Raw genomic sequence first — 19818 nt, 5'->3', positions numbered from 1 at the left:
TACTGTTAGAAATGGGGCGTGGGGTATATTATCTATAATGTTTTAAAATAATTTAGTACTGTTTAAAAGTCTATGAATATGTATATGTACCTCTACGTGCATACACATATATAATGTCTTGGTATGCATATGTAGTACTTTTGCTAGGATTTAAAAATATTAATTTTAATTCTGTAAAATTATAAGGACAAAGAGAAATAACAGAAATAACAAACAGCATTCATTTTGAAATATCTTCTGTTCCATGTGTAGATCTAGTTCCACCTTGAAAATAACACATAGTAGCAGTTTTATGCGTCATTGCCTTGAAGTTTGCTTCATTCATTTACCTTCCTTAATCATAGCAAAACTATAGAAGACATTTCTTTAGTATAAAATTTTTATGACATTATAGTTTGCGACAGATTATGGACTCCCTTCTAAACCTTAATGAAAATGAAAGGTTTTACAAGGAGATGCACATTGTAGTTGTCAATAATTCTTTCACACCACTGTAGTTGTCAATAATGTTTTTCTTATGGTTATTTCTCTTTGTCCTGTCTGTGTTGCAGCTCTCCAGACTAATATAGAGAATACAGTACTATGTCTCTTTCTAAGATGACAGCTACTGATTTTGGTTGGCCTTCATTTCACTGAAAATTGTGCTATTTAGGGAAGTGAAGAACATTCCTTCAGGAGAGTTTGAGAGAACATAGAGGGGCTAGGTGTGGTCAGCTGGTGAAACGGGGGCAAGAAAAAGGGGAAATGAGTTTGGGGAAAGAAAATAAGGATAACATTGGTAATTTCATAATGACTTTATCCACATTCACCCTTGGAACCTGGTTTTATCTTTGAAATGGATTTTCTCATTCCTCAGTTTAAACTACTGTAGCATTTTATGTAACAAGTTAGAGCATGAAAGTCATCTTTCTGATTCATCCACTCTCAAATATTTCAAAATATTTAAAGGTACAGATAGCTTAGCATTTGTCTAGTTTGATTGTGGAGCCTTTTCCTTTAAAATTTCTTTGCAGGTTTTGATAACATTTGTGATTATTAATATAGGCATCATAAGAGATGGCGATAAAATGAGTTCATATATTCAAATATATCTTACTTGGAGATATTCACCACCTTCTCTTCTTCTAACCTTCAGAACATAGAATTCTGAATTGTGTTGGAATAATAATAAATATAGACCAGTCATCTATAATCATTTCTGTAATGGAGAGAAGGGAATAATATCTTTACATATGTAACTAATGTATTTAATTAAAAATTTTTAAATTAGTTTGTGACTTGGCATTATCTTAAGGGAATGGGAGCCACTAATAATTTTCACATGGAGATCAATTGAGTTAATGTGGTTTCATTGTTTTGTATTTTCTTTGGAGACTTGTTGCCATAGAGAATAATTTATATAGCAAAAGGTTCAGGGTTTATTATTTTTGTGGGAAACCAATGAGTAGTGATCTTTCCATTCGAATATCAATACAGTATATTAAGAGTATTTTAACAAAATTAGACAAAACAAACCATTTACCAGCAAAAATTATAACAATCTTAACATGTATCTACTACCTGGAGAGATTATACATATGTGAGTATAAAATTTATATACATGTATAATTTTGCTAAATGTTATACACACATTGGTTACATAATTTACTTCCTTACAACAAAGGTAGTTTACATAGCCAATGATTACCAAAATTAAATTGTTCTTTAATATCCATATTGAAATATCATCTTATTGGGATATTCATGATGAAAGAAAAAAAATTTCATTTTTTGACTGAGATTGCTGTGTGTATACTTCAAGAATAAAAAATTGACATATTTATAGGAAATATAAGAAAATGATATTTGAAAAAATCTAAAATGTAAACCAAGAAGGTTAATAAAGTAAATAATAAAATGGGAGTAAACAGTTCACATCTGCAGAGACCAAAACTATTTCTAAAATATTATTTCAAAAATAAAGTGTGCTTAAAGTATCTCTGATTTTTAGATGGAAGAGGGGAAATGTGTCAGAGCAATTTAATATTCTCAGTGCTTTGAAATTTCTCCTTTAACATCTTATTGCAAAAAGGAAAAAAAAAAATTCTAGATTTTAGAAATGTCTTTTGTATGTATACTTTTAACTTATTCTTTTCTAAATCAAATGTACCTAATTCTCACATCTTCCTTCAGTCCTCCTGCTCTGAGTCTTTTATCTTTGTCGTGGGGCTGGATATATTTATTTGCTCCCAGTTTTTTGATTAAGTGAGCAGTCCCTCTAGGTGGTTGCCCGTCTACTGTAAACAAATAAAAAACTATCAGTGTTAATGTCAAAAGAAGCTACAGTGACATTCATCAAATTGTTGTATATAAATTAGTAACAGTTCTTTTCTATAATATTTGCAAAGAATAAACTAGTAAACATTTTATTTGAGCATCTTAATAACATTTTAATTGATATCTTAAAATGTTAAAGACAATGGGAAAATACATATGCTATGTGGAGAATTTCTTATTTAGGCAGTTATAGTATTTATATAGATCTCAAAACTTAGTCTGAAAATTTCAGTTATTAGAAAAAGGGGAAGATAGCTGAAATGTTTTATATACACTGAATCGTAACACCTACAGTGGATCTGGACAATTTAAAGCAGGGGTAAGAGGTGTCATGTTGTTAATGTGTTTGATCAGTTGTATTCTAGCTAGGGGAAACGTCTGCTTGGGCCTTAGACTTCTGGTAATTTTTGCTGCCACACATCTAAGTGATTTATAATACAAGTTTCTTTTTTTTTTTAACTTTGATCTTGGATGTGTAGCCTAGCCACCTTTTCTCCATGGGAATCATCTAAGTCTTTACTTTGGTATTAAAATACAAACTTTGTTTTTTTACCCCATGAGGAACTGTAGGCCCTAAGTAACAGAGCTGTCACCTTTTATGTGGACAATAGGTGCTAAGACCTTAATTTGGGGTGAATTCTTACCAGGTTCAGCAAGGTTTACATGCTAGCGCTCCTTGTGACCATAGTATAAACACAGTTTATTCTTCTCTTGATTTGCCAGTTTTGGAATTATGTACTTTTGACATTTTTAATTGGGGGAAATTCATTATTTCAAATTTTGTTTATAAAGTTAGACTTTAGTATTTATGTCAGACTATTTTTAGTCAATATGCTATACAATGTTACTACTATACAAATATTCCAAAATAATAATACAATACAGTTAATACTGACTGGGTGCTTCTCAGTGAAGCAACTGTTCTAAGCACTTTAGTGTATTAACTCATTAGTCTTTACAACAAATTTCTGAGTTACATTGCTACTGTTCTGGTTTTACAGATGATGCCAGTGAGGCACAGAAAGACTAAGTAACATGCTCAAGGTTAGTAAGTAAAATAAAATTGCAGTTTTAAAAATAAATTTTTTATTTTTAGAACATTTTTAGATTTACAGGAAAATTATGATAATAGTGTATGGTGAGTTCATATATAACCCACACCCAGTTTCCCCTATTATTAATATGTTAGTACGGTACATCTGTTACTATTAATGAACCAATATTGATACATTATTATTAACTAAAGTCTATACTTTACTCATATTTCCTTAATTTCTACCTAGTGTCCTTTTTCTGTTGCAGGATCCTATCCAGGGTACCACATTACGTTTAGTCACTGTGTCTTAGGCTCCTCTGGGCTGTGACAGTTTCTCAGATTTTCCCTGTTACTGACGACTTTGGCAGTTTTGAGAATACTGGTCAGATGTTTTGTAGAATGTCTTATTCAATTGGAATTTGTTTGATGTTTTTCTCATAATTAGACTGGGGTTGTGAGTTTTGGGGAGGAAGGCCATAAAGGTAACGTGCCATTTTCATCACATCATATCAAGGATTCCTACTATCAGTGTGACTTATTATTGTTGATATTGACCTTGACCACTTGGAGATAGCTGCAGTTTGAACCCAAACAATTAATACGGAGATTATGCTCATATACCAGGAGGCAGTTCTCTGTGACTATTCATGTAATCACTGGGTTCAACTTGGATTAACATAATACTTAATGATTCATTCTAACCTGTTTCACCTTCTCTCCTCAGCTAATTTTCTTGAAATTGCCAAGCCTGGCTGGTTTACAGGTTTAAGCTCTTCAGGTGGCTGCAACTCTTTATCCTCAGTCATCTGACACATCTTATTGGCTGCTTGCTACTTTGTTCCAACTGCAGATATCCTTCAACTGTTTCTTGGTCAGATGATTTGCTATTTCTTTGACTCAGCGTTGAGGCATTTGGGTCCTCCTCCTCTCCCAACAAGGGCGTATCTTCATAGGATTACCTTTTCTCCAGAGCTGTCTTCTTTTCTTGGCCCTACTTATGTTGTCGCCACATCTCATTGTTTGAACTAGTCTATTAATTCTGGTTCAATGTGAAATTAAAATTTTCTACATTTCCACATGAAAAATATTTTGTTTCCATAGATGGCAAAGAAGTTCAACTATAATGTACTTGTATCCGGGAAGGACGCATTGCGTTGTCTTCCTTTACACATACATACCCAAGTCCTATCATGGATTTCCTTCACATTAACTGTGGAACCTCTCCCCAGAAAACACTGTGTGTGTGTATGTGTGTGTGTTTGTGTGTAGGTACATGCCTGTATGTGTGTTAAATATCTTGTATACAGTTCAAGGAGTTCATTAACCTCCTAAAGCCTGTCAGTACGCTATATAAACTAGCATTCTTATTTTTAAGCAACTGAAATTGACTGGCTGATTATATAAACAGAACAGGAATTTATTGGAGTCATATCAGTTCCCAGAACTGCTGGGAAAGCTGAAGAATCAGCTTAGGAAAAAGGATAGGCACTACAGTTGCACAACTGGTCTTTATAACTCCAGACTTTTAAGGCAGATGAAACTATCTTTATGCCACTTATTGCTTATATTTTATTTGTTCCTTTGTAACTGGATAGTGAGATTTTACGTTTTTAGAATTGGCTATATTAGGCATGAAAACAATCACACACACACACACACACACACACACACACACACACACTCTACACATATACTCTATGAACCTTGCCATAATATTTGGTCAGTAGCGATTAGGCTACGATGATATAACAAAGAGATTCAGAAATACAGTGGCTCAAATAAGGCAGAAGTTTATTTCTCTGTCACCTAACAGATGGGCACGTGGCCCAGGGCAGATAGGTAGTGATGCTTCACAAGTTCACTCAGAAACTTAGATTCCTTCCATATCATTTCTCATCTGTAAGATGTTATCCTTTCTTTATGGCCAAATCTTACTCGGGTTCCCCTGTGCAATCTAGCCTGTGGGAAAGACCAAACTAAAAAAAGGAGGACGTTAAGCAAATAACACAAGTTGCATTTATCAGCTCTGCTAACATTCTGCTGTTGAAAACCTAGTCACATGGCCACAGCCAGTTGCATGAGAGATTCAGCAATGGTAGAAATGAATAATGGTTTGGGGGTTAAAATCAACAGGTGCAATAGGTGAAGACAGCTGAATAAAATTCTTCAGTTTTCTGGATCTAATTTTTCTATTAGTTTTTTTCCCATGTTACATAATAGTTTTATCATAGAGACACTGGAAAATAGAGATAAGGAAATTGTCCAAAAAAAAATTCACTAATTAGCCTGCCACCCAAAATAACCATTAACAATTTGGGGAAGTATCCTCCCAGTATATTTTTTATACATACATAATAAAAGTATATGTTTTTAGAATAAAAATCTGGATCTTATTTTACATGCTATTGTACATGCTTATTTTACATCCATTCCACTCATCATATGAGAGTTCCCACTGGCGCTTCCCCTTCAAACTGGTTATTATGTAAGACAATTTGAGTCTTATAAACAACATATAAGTCTCTTCACCACAGATAGTCTGGCCATGGGATCAGGAAAAATAGCCCTTCCATGCCAAAATCAAAAAATATTTGTCTTGAGAAAGGGAGAAGAGAAGGTATTCTTTATCTTTACTTATTGTCATTTCTTTTTATATTTTGGAATTTGATTTTTTTGCCCTAATATAAATATTAAAATTAGGATTCTGGTTGCAAAAAGCAGAAATCCAACTCAAAGTGACTAAAACAAAAGCTAGAAATTTTTTTTTCGCATAAGTGAATAAAGAGTCCAAGAATAGAGCCTCGCTTTAGACATGGTTGGATCCAGATGTTCAAATAACTCCAGGAATCTATTTTATTCCCTCTGTAGATTCTGTTTTCCTTTGTAATGGCATGTTCTCATGTGGTAGCAAAAAAGCCACTAGCAACCTTAATTTTACTTCTCATTAGCTTAACAAACTAATGGGAAGAGAGTGACTCTTTTTTTAAGAGTGCCAACAGACATCTTGAAATTGATTCTGATTGGCCTTGTTTGGATCATATTTCCACTCAAACGAATCAGTGCTGCCAGGAGATAGGATACTCTTACTGGCCATGCCTCAGTCCCTTGCTCACTTCTGTTCCGGGGAAGATTTAACTCTGCCCAAGCCACGTGGACTGAGGTGGGAAATTCATGGTTTCCCAAAAGGCAGAGATGGGTCTGTTCTCATAAGAAGGAATTCCGGATAGCAAAAACAATTAATGTTTGCTAAAACAGGTTTCCACGTCATTAAATATTCTCTCATATTTTTTTAAATGGCTGTATCATTCTCCCATGCACAGGTATAACTTTTGCTTTTTAAACTAGTATTCTGTTTTGTTTTGGAATTTAGGTGGTTTCCAATATTTTCCTGTTGGAAACAACTTGTGATAAACCCTCCCTGTCGCCATATTTCTGTACATACAGATTATTATTTCCTCTGGATAAAGTCCCAAGAGAATGCACATTTTTAGGGTTTTTAATTTGTATTCTCAAAGTCATTTCAGGAACATCATTACTATTTTAATTCTCATCAGCATCGTATGAGAGTACCCACTGGCGCTTCCCCTTCAAACTGGTTATTATGTAAGACAATTTGAGTCTTATAAACAACATATAAGTCTCTTCACCACAGTTAGTCTGGCCATGGGATCAGGAAAAAAAGCCCTTCCATGCCAAAATCAAAAAAATATTTGTCTTGAGAAAGGGAGAAGAGAAGGTATTCTTTATCTTTGCCTATTGTCATTTCTTTTTATATAAATGCCTTTTCCTTTCCTTGAAGGGGACAACCCCAACTCTTTTTCCTCCTCTCTCATCTAAACTCTAAGATATTTCAAATCTCACGGGCTACTTGTTACCTTTTCAAACACTCGTCCATACTGATCTTTCCCTTCTCTATAGCAATCCCACTCCAATTGGAGATGTGCAAGATAATCAGTTAGAGAAATGGTTTAAAAAAAAAAATATATATATATATATATATGTACATATATATGTGTATACACACACACATATACACACACGAACAGATATATACTCATATATATATATATAAGAACTATATTTTGTCTTATCCTTTAAATCTCTTTTTCTGTGCTTTATACTATCAATAATGCTTGTACAGTGGTATCTGTATATCTTCTATAAATTAGTAAATATTCATATATTTGGGCACATGCTTTAAAGTATACTGAAAAAGGCATGCATAAAAATAGAGACTGCTAGCCTATACTAAGCAATTTACATTCTTATTTTACATTTGTGGTTTTGAATATTTGTAAAAGATACCCAAAGATTAACAACATAATAATTTGCACTTTTGTGAAAGCATGAATTCTGAATGCCGCAAGCTTTGCGGCAGGTGTCTAGGACTAAATCACTTACCTAGGGACTGATCCAGGCAGAACATTTAGAGTTGCAATACAGCTTTGTTTTCTACTCAAAATTATGTACAGTATAAGTCTCATGAAGTTATTTTTTAGAACTTTTGAAAAATTACTCCATTGGAAAAACCTAATGCAAATTATGGTGTTGAAAGTGAAGAAATCTAAATAGTTTATAATGAAAAAGGTAATATTGGTCATGATACATATTGTGTGTGTACACACGTGTGTGCAATCTAAGGAAATGCAAGTGTTAGGTGGTGTTGCTGTTTAGATTTTTCCAGTTTATGAAGCTTGAGTCTTCAAATTCGAAGTCCCTTCAGCAAAGAATCATTTTTCTTTGCATCCCCACAGTTTACTGCATGTTAGGAGTTACTCTGTATATAGTTGGTGACCTGATTCTGCTTGAAACTTGCATCTTTTCTATGTTTAGGCATTTTTCTGTCTTATAAATTCATTGCCTACTGCAGAGGGACAATGAGCTAAAAATTAAATGTTTCCTCGTAGCCTGGAAATATTCAGCAATGTATAGTTGATTACAGTGACAGTCTGTTAGAAAAGATTTGAACGATCTCATGCAATTCTTTGAAATATGACTTACCATCTTAGTAACATATAAATAAAACTAAGCAGAGATGTTAGAGGCATTTCCTCTGTTATCATGTAAAAGATCAAGTAGAAATCATGGAGAAATATATTTTACTGCTCCATAAATGGTCTATTCCCAGATATTTGTATTGTGGGTTAGGCTGTCTACTGGGTTTACTAAGGCCATTTTAATTAGGAGGTATGAAATTTAGTTATAAAAGTTGATAATGCTGGGATCGATTTTTAAGAAGACAACCAACCAACCAACCATACAATCAACATGTAAAGACAAAAGAGGGTGATTATAGGCCTTCCCATTGGCCATTGAAAAATGAGATCCTGCTAACAGTAGCTTACCTTGATTGTGTACTTATTTTGTGCTGGATTATTTTTATTTCATTTAATAATCCTCCCCTGTGGGATCCTCTAAAACAAAGTACTATGTATTATTTATTCCTGTTTGGTTATTGAGAAAGTAAGCCTTAGAGAAGTTAAATAACTTGTCCAGAGTGATACATAGTGAGAGGGAATTGAATCAGTGGTGAGGAACAGAACTCTGCGTTGATAGGCAGGTTCTATATCTGTACCATCCAGTTCCGCCACTGGCCCCATGGGACTACTGAGTACTTGAAATATGACTAGAACAACTAAAGAACTGATTTTTATTTTACTTAATTAAATTAAAACAGCCCCATGGGGCCAGTGGCTGCTGTATTGGACAGCACAGTTCTAGAACCTTCCTAAAATGCTCTTCATCACTACACCGTACCTCTCTGATTTAACCCTCCAAAGCACATAAGGAAAAGAACTAGTAAGGAAGTATTACATTGTAAATTCCACAGAGCTAGAACAATAAAAACAGTGTGATCTCTGTCCCATGGAAACCTAAAAGACTTGCTCTCGTTGCTAGTTAAGGGACAGTCATATAGCAATAGACTTTTGTCTAAGATCCTTAATTTATTATGCATTTTTTAAAAATATTTTATTGGGGAAGGGGAACAGGACTTTATTGGGGAACAGTGTGTACTTCCAGGACTTTTCTCCAAGTCAAGTTGTTGTCCTTTCAATCTTAGTTGTGGAGGGTTCTGTTCAGCTTCAAGTTGTTGTCCTTTCAGTCTTAGTTGTGGAGGGCACAGCTCAGCTCCAAGTCCAGTTGCCGTTGCTAGTTGCAGGGGGCACAGCCCACCATCCCTTGCGGGAGTCGAAACCGGCAACCTTGTGGTTGAGAGGACACGCTCCAACCAACTGAGCCATCTGGGAGCTCAGCGGCAGCTCAGCTCAAGGTGCCATGTTCAATTTTAGTTGCAGGGGGCAGAGCCCACCATCCCTTGTGGGACTCGAGGAATTGAACTGGCAGCCTTGTGGTTGAGAGCCCACTGGCCCATGTGGGAATCGAACCGGCAGCCTTCGGAGTTAGGAGCACGGAGCTCTAACCGCCTGAGCCACCGGGCCGGCCCTATGATGTATTTTTTTTCTGTTAAATGATCCTCATTCATAGTGTGCCGTCATTTTCCCTTCATACCCTTGTGCTCACTGATGCCTTAGGGTAAAGGTGAGCAAGAATTGCCATTCCTTTGTGAGTGGTTGGACCACCACTCTGAACGCCTCCTAATCCTGGCTTTGTAACCAGCTGCCTACGTGTCCTTGGTTGATCATTTCAGCCACTCGGGGCATCAGATTTTCTCATCTGCAAAATAAGGGTGTTGAATGAAATGATTGCATAGGTTCCTTCTAGATATAAAAATTATGCATATAATTGTTCTAATGCCGAAGGTCCTATACTTGTACGGAAATGCAGTAAATTATTTTTTTCGTAAATTCTTGAATTGTTAAAATGTATATGCAAAGTCCCAAATTTCTTAAAAACAAAACAAGAAATGCTAGAAAGCTGTGCAGCTCTTCAAGTCTATTCAGTAGCTCTGTTCCTTACTCTTTTATGCTCTTTTTGTGAATGGATGCTTCACTTTTCTATAGGATACAAATGAGAAGCCTGCACTTCTTTTGGTCCTTCATTTGGAGCAGTAGAAGTGATTACTGTACCCACAGTGAGTTAATTGCCAGTGACTTAATTGTCGCATTGAAATACGTTTAATATGTGATGGCAGTTGAAGCCTTGAGAGCAAATAACGAAGTTTGAAATTTTCTTGTAGAAGCGTAAGTTGTTGTTTTGTGAATGTGTATGTATATAAATAATTGGACGTTTTACCTTTATGCTCATTTTGAAAATAACACATAGTCCATTGAGTTCTAGTTCACTTAAAATATTTTATCAAAGAAATTCAGTTTACATGTTTGAAGTAAAGTATCTATTGTGTAAATCAATGTTTGGAACCTGTAAATTCCTCACATGCTGATTTGTGTAATGTATCCGTCTCTTGCCTGCAGTGCACACCGGTGATCTTCAGCCGGTGATATGTGTCAGGGTCATCTGTATGGCTTTTTAAAAATATGATGTTCAGGTCTCACCTCAGACTTAGTAAATCAGTTTTAGGGAATGAGGCCCAGAACTTAGATGCTGAAATGCTCCCCAGGTTATCCTGATTCATGCCAGAGGTTGACGAACCAACACCCTGAATGTGCTTCACAAGAAAAGAGATTGTCTCTTTATTAATTGGGCAACATCAGTGCTGGCCTATAAAAATGTAGTGGTGATAGCATTATAAAATTCTGTTGTTCTTTCAAAATTTAACATTGATTCGCATTTATGTTTGATGGTGGCAACTCACTGAAAAAATATTCAGCTAACCAATTTTCTTGTCATTACTGAAAATTTAAGGTAAAGTATAAAAAATGTGATAAAATATAGGAACCCTAGGAAAGAAGTACTTGAATTATTTACTTATCTTGTCCTTGGAAGAATTTATGGATTATGAAAATTAGATGGTCAACTTTTCTTTCATCCTTAGATTACTAATACTCTTACAATCATTTGTCAGTATTTTGATAACATAAAACTTCATGTTATTGAAAAATGTTTTAAATCTTCAAATTGCTATTCATCAAAGCCACCATTCTTTGTTTTTGCTTATGTTATGTTTCTCATAGATTTTAAATGGTTTCTAATTCTCATTTATATAAGCAACACATATAGTTATACATTGCTCAGTACATTTTCATGTTAATGATCTGAAATGTAAAGTTGAGTATATTATACTGGATTTTCCAAGTCATTACACCAATAATATTCATAATATACAATACATCCTTTTCAGATAATACATATTTTTCTTCTGTTGTTATTGACAATTATCCTGGAAGAACATTTTTTAGGGCTCATGTAAGTGTGGTATTTAAAATGCACCGGGCTGGGAGGATTTAGGTAGAGATACGTATTAGTCAAGGCACTGCTACCTTCTCAAACTGATAGATCGCAATCCAGTGAGAGTTCTTGTGAGTATAGCCGCATAAGGGTTCTTATTCAGTGACCTCCCGTGTGTGTATTTTACAACTTCCTTCATCTAAGTCCTTAGTCCTCTCCCTTCAACTAGCGGATAAAGAAAGAATGGAAAAGGCATTCCTGCTCCTAGCCACTTTAGCCTGGAGGTGACACAGTTCATTCCATCATAAGACCTCACCCATCTTTGAGGGGTGCTGGCAGCATAGCTATATTCCCCAGAAGAAAAGGAAAAGGGTTTTGGTGAACATAGCAGTCTCTAGACAGCCCTGTTTCTGCGCTGAATGAACTCTATGACTCCTGGCAAGGCACTTCATCTCCTTGGCCTCAGTTCCCTTTACTTTAAAAGTAAAAGATCCAAGGACTTTTTTTTTTGGATAACATTAATAGATATTTATATTAAGAAAATTCTCATGAGATATAGTGAAGCTTGATTCAAGAAAGGATTTGTCAGAATCATAAAAACCTTAAAAGTGAATCTGATGAGAAATGGGAACCAAGTTATGGCACAGTAGGTGATTTTGTAGTCAATTGCATAACCACGGGATGTTGATTACTTAATTCAAGTTATCTTGGAGAAGGGATCTTGCGGGGTGGGGGAGGGATGGATTATGATTTCATTGTTAGTCCTGATCTTTTTACTCTTTTACTATTTTCATCAGTAAATCATATAAAAACATAGAACTCATACTCTTCAAATTACAATGTGGAAATTTCAAATAATTTTTAGGTACCTGAGTTAGGCCATCAAATTCCTTTAACCTGTAATATAAGTTATAGTTTACCTGGGTTTTTGACAATTGGCCAGAGAATCAAATGAATTATTGATAACGCTGCTTTTATGACAATATGTTTCATACTTTAAATATCTTATACGTGAACTAGGAACATAATCCATTTTTAAGTAAAAGATGACTTGGATTTATATCTCCAAAATAGTTTGATTGCTTTCCTGCCTTCAAAAAACGGTCTCTTATAGCCTTGAATATAATGTTAGGACATATGGCTATTATTATGAATATAGCTTGGCTCTTTTTCAGCAGAGATGTGTTGACCAGAGAAGATACCTAACAGACAGGCACTACAAAAAATATGTGTAGCTATTAACAGATGTCACATTTACACGCAATATTTGTAAGACATACATAAGATTTGAGCCATCATTGATTTTGAAAGACAAAAATGATGAATGATTATACATTAATGGTGACTGGGGGCATTGATTATTTCTATTACATTTGAAGGCTTTAAAAGCACTTGATAGGAAAGATCTTTTTAATCTAATATTAGTGTTATTTCTAAACGTGTGTTCTCTTTCTTTTCAGAACTTCCAATAGTAGTCAGACATCATCCTGCCATACTATGGAGCCATGTTCGTCAGATGAATTTTTCCAAGCCCTTAATCATGCTGAGCAAACATTTAAAAAGATGGAAAACTATTTGAGACATAAACAGTTATGTGATGTAATTCTAGTTGCTGGTGATCGCAGAATTCCAGCTCACAGGTAATTGTTTTCTAAATTTCTATATACATGAAATATTTCCTTGACAATTTAATTATGTATATTGAGGTAACTCATGACAATTGACCATTAGGATGGAATGTTTTGGGGAAGGGTTATATTTCATGGAATTTCTGCAGAGAATACAGTGTATATGAAATTATTACACATTAAATGACCCCAAAAGGGTCACTTTCTCTCTGTAGAAGCACAAAACACACCAGCCTCAGATCAGTGAGTATCGTTGGGCATAGATTTCAGGTACTGTAAGCATCATTCACCCCATCTAATTCTATGTATTAAATAAACTCAATGGAAATTAGAGCTGTATTTAGAAGCAAAAAAGCTGGTGGAATGGAGTAGCAAGAACTGTTAAGAATTTTTAACTAACCACAGCTACCCCAACTTTTGTTTGCTGACCTCCTAGAAATATGAAAAGCAGTGGTGCTGGGGAACGGAAGCCTTTAACACAAATGAAGTATTATTTCTTGATGTAAGAAAAAGAAAAAAGCTATTTAATAAAGAACAAGTCATTATTTTTTCTTCTGATAATTCCATAATCAATTGTTCAGTGTTAATCACCATTATAACCCGAAAGGGTTTTTTATGCCTGTCAGAATTAATTAACATTCTATCCCAAAGGTTTTGTTACACCCTCCAGAGTGGAAGTAAACTCAGGAAGGATGACTTTGGTCTTACCGTTTTCAGTGACTCAGCACGAGAGGCTACTACATACATGACAAAAAGTCCATGTTTTGAGCATCCGCTTATTAGAAAAGATATTTCAACCTGAATTTCATAGAGGCATCCCAAATTCTCTATTTCCTAAACAAACTCATTACCTTACCTCTCACGCCGTCACCATGTCACTTAGTTTACCAATGCAAGATACTCCTAACTAGTCTCCTGTCTTTGATTCTTTCCCCTTATATTCTATTTTCTACGCAGCTTTCCAAGTGGTCCTTGAAAATAGAACTCTGATGTGGTCGCTCCTCTGGTCCAACTTTTCAGTGACTCCTCATGTCACCGAAAGCCCGAGTCCTCCCCATGACCTGTGTAATGCCCCGGCCGTTACCTCTGATGCTCTGTCCTACTCTCCTTCCTGCTCCCTCTGCCTGAGCCACACAGACCCTTTGTTATTCCTTGTTTGTGCCAGGCATACTGCTCCTGCCGTTGGAATTTTGTATTGGCTGCTCTTCTGCTCGAATGCCATTCCAGATACTTGTATGACTGATTTCTGCACCTCCTTCAGTTCTTTCCCCAGTCGTCATCTTCCAGTGAGACCATCTGTTTAAACCCGTCCTCCACCCCCATTTGCCTCTATCCTACTTTTTCCCCCCCATGGGCACTTATCACTTTTAAATGTACTGTAGAATTTATTTCTGCTGTGTGTTGTTTCCCTTCCCTTTAAAATGTAAGACTGTAAGAAGAGGGATCTTTTGTCTGGTTTTTACACCAATAATATCTCAAGTATCTAGAACAGTGCCTAGTATTTATTAGTTCTGCATTAGTATTTGTTCAGTGAATAAGTGAATAGGCAATTCTCAGAAGAAAGCTGAATGACCAATGAACATTTGGAAAGATCTTTAACCTCACTAGCAATCAGGTGAATGAAACGACAGTGAGATACCATTTAACACCTTGCAGATGGCCAAAAGTTTTAACATCTGACAATATTGTGGGGATATATTAACTGTATAGTGCTGGTAGGGGTCTAAATTGGCACACCACTTTGGAGAGCAATGTGGCAAACCTCGTACTTAGCGGTGTGCTCTTGGGGAGGGAGGGGCATAGAATTAGACAGGAACACAGGGAGGTTCAACTATTCTCAGTATTGTAATCTCTGTTTCTTTAAAAAAATGAGTGAAGTAAGTCTATATAAATGTGGTGACATGGAAATACCTTCGAAACATACTATCAAATGAAAAATGAATATTTAAAAATATATATATTTATGACCTATTTTGTCTATATGTAACTATCAAAAATCTTGACATAGAACAGCTAATGTAGAATAAGGTATTGTTATAATAGTTTAGAAGTATTATAACAAAAATATTATAATGTTATAACAAAATATGCTAGAATAATTAAAATATCATAAGAGCTAAAAATAACTTGCTAAAACAATTCTCAAATGTCTCTCATATTCACTACTTCTATGATTAAATTAAAAAAATAGGTTATTTTCAAAAGTGGTAGACAGAAAATAACCTTTCTGTGTTTTCCCTTTTTACATATAGTCCATTTAATTCTGTGGGCTTGTAGCTTTTCTTCCCCTGGATGTTATAAATCGACATCTGAGTAGTGAAAGGATAAATCATTTACCTCAGCAGAAAATTTTCAGTAATGGTAATTTATTATTCAAAGGAAGGAACTAGAGCATAAAGCAATTTGTCAAACTTAAGATGAATTTCCCAGTATCATGCACTTTCTATGTGTAACAAAGTTAAAAAAAAAAAAAGAAAGGAAAGAGAAGAAAAAGCAGCATTTATTAATGAACATCAACTTTACTGTGGTCATTGATTTTTTTCTTCTAATATGTTCTCAGATTGGTGCTCTCCTCTGTCTCAGATTATTTTGCTGCCATGTTTACTAATGATGTCAGGGAAGCAAGACAAGAAGAAATAAAAATGGAAGGTGTAGAACCGAATTCACTATGGTCCTTGATTCAGTATGCATATACAGGTAATAAATCTGAAAATATGAATTTAAAACCTTTTAAGTTTATGTGATATCATTAGATTTCCGATTTCTGCTTTTAACAAAGCCTGCCATAGCCAACAGTTACTTCTGCTATTATAGTCACCACCCCTAGTGATTCCTGGATAGGTTAAAATCTCTACATTAGAAACTTTAAAATGGTTATTGTAATTAAGCTTTTGAATGATATTTTTAAATCTTAATATAATAATTGGATCAATTATATGATGTTTTTAAATTATTGCATTTAAAATTTGAGTTATGTGTAATAGATAAGCTACTAATTAAATTATCCTTTAAAATTCCTGAAAATAAGCTATTAGTTTTTTTATCTTAGCAGAAGTCACAAAGAGATAATTTTTTTTCATAATTAGTACTTTTTATTTCATTTTGGAATGTCTTAAATCATCTAGGTCTAGAATACATGTAATGAGTTGTTATTTAGAATTACCGTTAACACCAATCAGTTTATAAACGGAGGTTAATGTGGTTCCATAGTTAATGGAATTTCTTTTTATCATGAAGGCCGCCTGGAATTAAAAGAAGATAATATTGAGTGCCTGTTATCTACAGCTTGCCTTCTTCAGCTTTCACAGGTTGTGGAAGCATGCTGCAAGTTTTTAATGAAACAGCTTCATCCATCCAACTGTCTTGGAATCCGTTCTTTTGCTGATGCCCAAGGTTGTACAGATTTGCATAAAGTGGCTCACAATTATACCATGGTATGTATTTTTTGAAAAGCGCGAGGCATATGCTCTTTACCTTATTTCTTATTGTTGCAGAATTATCTACATGTTGCTGTTTTCCTATGGTTCTGCCACATGCTTCCAGGCTCAGATTCACTGTCTAATGTGTCATATTTTCACTAAGTTATGACAGAAAAACACTAAGTTATATTTCTCCTGGATATATGAACCTAGCCTTAAGTTACCACAGTCTCTAAGAAGCAGAGCAATGGCCTAAGACTGGTCCATTCAATATGTTCAGATCTGCATTTTAAAGCAGGATTTTCCTCATACATTTTTCTTTGTCACACATGGATGAATTTCAAAATTGCGCACATATTCACTGATGGAAATTGGTGATAGTGATTGTAGTATATTGGTTCAGTGCTAGTACAGAAGATAGGAGGATGAAGGGGAGGTTTTTTTTTTTTTATTAAGGATAAACCTCATTGTATGTAAAAAATGTTTTCAGCTATGTAGAAAGTCGTTCTTATTAGGTGTAGCAAATTATGTGCTCAACATAAATCAGAGAGGAGGTTCTACTTCAGAAGCCTGGAGGATAATGGATACAGATTGATCTAGGACAGCAAGAAAATAAGGTCATGTTGAGGGCATATTGTTAGGACCTGTGTCTGTGGTCTTAATTGTAGAGGGATGTGGGAGAGGGAACGTGTGTAGATTTTTAAGGAATGACCATCTTTCCACATTCGGGTCTTCACACATGGGCAATGATTGAAGGACGACTGTTGCTTCAAATGCTTTATTTAGGGCAATACAGCTTCTCCGGGAAGAAAGAATGTGAACAGTCACATACACATATCCAGTTATCCATATTACTAATTTTATCAACCTTTAAGGGGTATTTTTCATCTACTCTCTCCTCCATCCCCTGTCCTTCCGTTGAGTTGTTTTATCTGTGAAGGATTGACAGGTACTTTAGGAATATTTCACTAGAGAAATAGAACTCTGGAAAAATTATAAGAATACATATTTACAACTATTGGGAAGATTAATTCTGCCTATTTCATAAACTTAATGTGAGGATTAAATAAGTTAATAGAAGTTTATTACTTAAAACAGTGATGGACACATAATATAACCAGTCAATTAATGACATCACCATCACTGTATAGATTACCTGTTCAACACGGCAGGGATTTATGTGTGCGAACAAAAGCATTCATACAAAAGCACAACCTTTATTATTCGTTTCTCTCCCTGTGCTGTGATTACTTTTCAGAAATGTTCTTTATGATGGTCAAAGTGCCTCCAATGAAAAAAATAGAGATTGTGCAACAACAATACCATATAGACCTAGCGTGGTTAACATCTTTTAAATTAAGTCCTTTGAAAGACTTTTATCTTTCCTTGTAGAGTTCTCACTTTAACCTTTACAGCTCAAGTTCAAACACTTTTTGGAATAACATGAATATGAATAAAATAAAGCTGCATTTAAAAAAAATTTTTTTTTTCAGTTTTATAGTCAGTTCATAATTAAAGTAATATCTCTTTCCTAGGAAGGAGTTTTGTTCACATGAACACATTTGGATACATTTAGGTCACTTCTGTTGTTCACTATTGAGGCACAATTGTTGCTTTTTTTAAAGGCTTAAACATAAATTCAGTTTAAATTAGCTCGATGTTTTTAAAGCTCTTTTCATAGCCAATTAGCTGTGGGTTTTCTTTTTTTCCTCAAGCCATTATTTGCTATTATTCAGTTGCAACAGAAACATGAAATTGAATTCTGATAACAGTACGTAATTTAGAGGCAGATTGTTTGATTTGAATTGTTGCTATGGGAACTAAATGAAAATGTATAGCAAAATTCAATCTTCAATTTAAATAAATCCCTCAGTAATTTCATTTGCTTAAAAACCATTCCAAAAAGGAAAGGAAGGGGCATAATGCTAGCACATGTTTGGTAACATGATAGCTGTTTGTGTCATAAAATGGACTCAAAATATGAAGTAAACATAATGCCACTCAGTGAATTCAGTTGTCACCATCGGTAAATGGTGCATGTGCTTGGGGTGTTCACTGATCCTGCATGAATACAAGTAGGAAAGGATGAGGAGTTCCTTCTTGGAATCCTAAAATCTGGAAGCTTTTGTTTTTATTCTGACTGCCACTGAACTTGACCTGGAGCAAGTCATTTAACCTCTACAAAAAGTCTTAGACTGGTTCTGTTATTACAAATATTTAATGTCATTATGTATTTGTAAAATAAAGATAGACATTTCATTTTGTTTATTTTTAATTTTAATTTTTTTTAAGGAAGGCACAGCTCACAGTGGCCCACGTGGGGATCGAACCGGGAGACATTTCATTTTATTTATTTTTAATTTTAATTTTTTTTAAGGAAGGCACAGCTCACAGTGGCCCATGTGGGGATCGAACCGGCAACCTTGGTGATATTAGCACCACACTAACCAACTAAGCTAACTGGCCACCCCTAGACATTTCATTTAAAAATTTAAAATTTTGTTTCTCAATCTAGAAAACCTGTAAAAACATTGAATTCTGCTAAAATACCTGCTTCAAAACCAAATACTTTTGAAAAGCACTTTGTGTTTAACTTAGTTTCAGTGGCATTTCCATAAGTTGTTGAAAAGGTCGATTTTTATTAAATACAAATTATACTAGAATGAAATGGCCATTGTTCTGAAATAGATATATCAACAAATAAATAATCGAATATTTATATACAGTCCTTTTCTCATTGATGAAATGTAATTAATACCATGAGAAATTATGGCAATAGTTACATCAGTGTTGTAGAAATGTTGACTATATTATACACTATACTTTGAGTGATTAGAAATGTATATTACTTCAATTTCTTCAAAATCTCACCTAACATTTAAAAATAGACATCTTTGCATGTATCTATGTAATCTTGGTCCTTGAAATTTTTAATGCCTGTTTAATAGTCCATTGAGTTATAATCCCCATAGCTAGACATTTAGGCTATTTCCCATTTTTTACTGTTATAAATAATAATACAGAGAAGAAGCATCATTAGAGAAGCATCAGCTTTTTTTCCTCTTGTGGATTATTTAGTAAGGATTAAACTACTAGCGGGATAACTGGTTTGAGAGCCTCAGCATTTTCATAGCTCTTGCTGTGTGTTACCAAACCATTTTATAATGTCAGT

General features: G+C 34.6%; 1 protein-coding gene across 4 annotated transcripts in view; it reads left to right on the top strand.

Moving 5' to 3' along the window:
* The window catches only part of KLHL5 (kelch like family member 5), a 67351-nt gene that overhangs the window by 19747 nt on the left and 27786 nt on the right, over positions 1-19818 (top strand). For all 4 annotated transcript variants that reach the window (XM_019741964.3, XM_019741965.3, XM_019741963.3 and 1 more), the window contains 3 exons: positions 13060-13239; positions 15788-15924; positions 16465-16661. In XM_019741964.3, the coding sequence (XP_019597523.2) occupies positions 13097-13239; positions 15788-15924; positions 16465-16661 (477 nt within the window). In that variant the 5' untranslated portion in view covers positions 13060-13096. The remainder of the gene's footprint in view (positions 1-13059; positions 13240-15787; positions 15925-16464; positions 16662-19818) is intronic.

Source organism: Rhinolophus sinicus, chromosome 1 (genome assembly GCF_057876585.1).
Source record: "Rhinolophus sinicus isolate RSI-liver-muscle chromosome 1, RSI-T2T, whole genome shotgun sequence".
Lineage (NCBI taxonomy): Eukaryota > Metazoa > Chordata > Mammalia > Chiroptera > Rhinolophidae > Rhinolophus > Rhinolophus sinicus.
Note: the sequence above shows the minus strand (reverse complement) of the source record. Positions and strands in the feature narration are given on the sequence as shown.